The 2500-nt window shown below is 42.9% G+C and overlaps 1 protein-coding gene across 3 annotated transcripts in view; it reads left to right on the plus strand.

The window, feature by feature from the left end:
• The window catches only part of LOC119596061 (neither inactivation nor afterpotential protein G-like), a 38941-nt gene that overhangs the window by 32066 nt on the left and 4375 nt on the right, over positions 1-2500 (plus strand). For all 3 annotated transcript variants that reach the window (XM_037945170.1, XM_037945172.1, XM_037945171.1), the window contains exons 9-11: positions 224-363; positions 726-909; positions 1198-1456. In XM_037945170.1, coding sequence (XP_037801098.1) covers positions 224-363; positions 726-909; positions 1198-1456 — 583 coding nt within the window. The remainder of the gene's footprint in view (positions 1-223; positions 364-725; positions 910-1197; positions 1457-2500) is intronic.

Here is a 2500-nt window from a genome sequence, read left to right on the forward strand (position 1 = left end):
AGAAGAGAAGGAAACGAAAAGGAGAAGGGGAAAAGACCGTGCAAAATTGGCCGAGTCGAGGGGTGATGCCCAAGGCAGGGGAGATCCCCAGCATTGGTCCCAAGTCTCCATCTCCTAAGCCCCCGCGGCAGCAACGGGAATGGAATTGGGGGGATACACAAATAACAAATGCTATATTAAATCTAATTTTTAAAAAATCATAAATCCCTTTCACGCTCATTAGGAGACCTCGGCCGGGCTGCCATCGAGGGCGTGGGGGTAATGCCCGTCGCCCACAACCAACCTGAAGTGGGTGTGATCCTCTTCAACATGGGCGCCGTGGACAGCCACCTCTACTCGGGCATTTCCAACATGAAACTTGACGTAAGTTTTTCTTATTCTTGTTTTTTATTTATTTATTTATTTATCTGTTAGAAAGCCCTACTACCCTCTCATTCGTGCAGCCCAATAATCTTTTCTCTCCTTCACACAGTACAACATCGTTCTTTCATCTCATTCGTCCATCTAAAATCCTCTTTATCTCCTCTACGCGTAGTCTAAAATCCTACTTCTCTCCTCCGCGCAGTCCAAAATCCATTTATTTCTCTCCTCCCCACAGTACTTCCACTCGACCTTCCTACTTTCCTTTCCGTAAGGCAGTCCAAAATCCTGCTTCTCTCCTCTTCGCCCAATGCGAAATCCTACTTTTTCTTCACAAATACCATTTATATCCCTCCTCTCCTCAGTACTTCCACTCGACCTTCCCGCACATGGACAACCAGAGCTCGGAGGGGTTCATCTTCCTTGCCACCTGCCTCCACCCGAAGAGTCGTGGCCGGATACGACTCGTGAGCGACGACCCTCGGCATCCTCCGTCCATTGATCCCAACTACCTTCACCACCCGTACGACCTCGCGTGTATGAGGGACGGTGAGGATGCCGGCGTTTTATCTAATTTTTGGTGGTGGTGTGTCTACCCGCACATGTGCACACGTACACTAACAAATATAATCCCGACAGTTGTAACATACATAAAAAATAGGGAAGTATTAACAACTAAATTAATTTTCTTTTTCACGTTTGAGTGAGGCCATCTTAGTAGTAACTGTATTGTTTTATTACCAAGATCTTAATTTCTCTCATATATATTTGAATATAATTACCAGTACAACTTCAGCTGACATTATCACCATCATCTTTACCACGATATCCCCTCAGCCTTCAAGTGGGTGATGCGCCTGACCCGCACTCGCGCCCTGCAGGCTTTGGGCGCCTCCGTTCACCTGCCCCGCTACGACGAGTGCGTCCGAAAGCGTGGTGGAGACAGCACGGGCGGCGGGGAGGACACACGTGCTCTATACAACGAGTACGTGTCGTGCCTGGTACGAGTCGGGGCTATCACGGGCTACCATCCTCTGGGCACGGCTCGGATGGGCAGGACCAGCGATCCTGAGACGGTGGTGGATCCGGAGCTCAGGTAAGGCCATGGGAATTGTTTTGAGGATTTAGTGTTGGATGTGCGGCTGTTAAGTGCAGGGGCATGCACAGGGATGGGATGCGTTTGAGCTCTGGTGATTCTCTTCATATCAATAGTGGCCTTTTAGTCAAAATTAAGGGTGAATGTATACATAAATCGACAAAAAACACAGTAACGTGTACTCAAGGATGAAAAGGAAAGCAGCCACAATGGAAAATAAATCGTGACGTTTCGGTAGAGAGACAAAATGAACAAGAGCTGAATCAGGTCTCAGCAGGAGGGTCAAGGTCGAAGAGTGGGGAAGACTTTGCTAACTAACGAAGAGGTATGGTCATCCAAGCCCCATTGACCAGCACTCAAATTAAAATTAGGCCTTTTTCTAATTAATAGAGATTCTAGCATTTTCCCTTCATACGAATTTGCTGATTTATGAATTGATTTATCGCTTTTCCAGTTTAGCTGGTGACCTTCATCACGTAATTGAACAAAACACGCATTTGATTCTCTTTCATATCTAACATCACGTTTATGTTCATTAATTCTTTTCTCAAAAGTTCTCGCCTATGTAAAACATGGAGCAATTCTTACAAGGTATAGTGTAAATACCGGGAGAAGACAAGAGCACCGCTAACGGCATTCTGCTTAACCAAAGTATTATGCAACGTGTTCGGATACGTAAAAACAATGTCAAGTCCAGCTCCTTTCAACATGTGTCCTTTCTCTTCGAGGATCGGGTTATACGGAATAATTAGTAGATTACTGGCACGATCCTGTTGGGAATTACGGGAATGAGTATAAAATTTCCATATCGCAGATGAATGCACCTGATTTAAGAAAAAGCGAAAACGTTTAAAAAATTACGTCGAGCTTCCAGTTGATCTAAATTATATATATACATATATATATATAAATATATATATACATATATATATACATTATATATATATAATTATAATATAATACATATATAAACATAATTATATATATCTTATATATAATAATATACATATATATATATATAATATATATATATAATATATATAT

The sequence above is a fragment of the Penaeus monodon genome, chromosome 37, assembly GCF_015228065.2.
Source record: "Penaeus monodon isolate SGIC_2016 chromosome 37, NSTDA_Pmon_1, whole genome shotgun sequence".
Lineage (NCBI taxonomy): Eukaryota > Metazoa > Arthropoda > Malacostraca > Decapoda > Penaeidae > Penaeus > Penaeus monodon.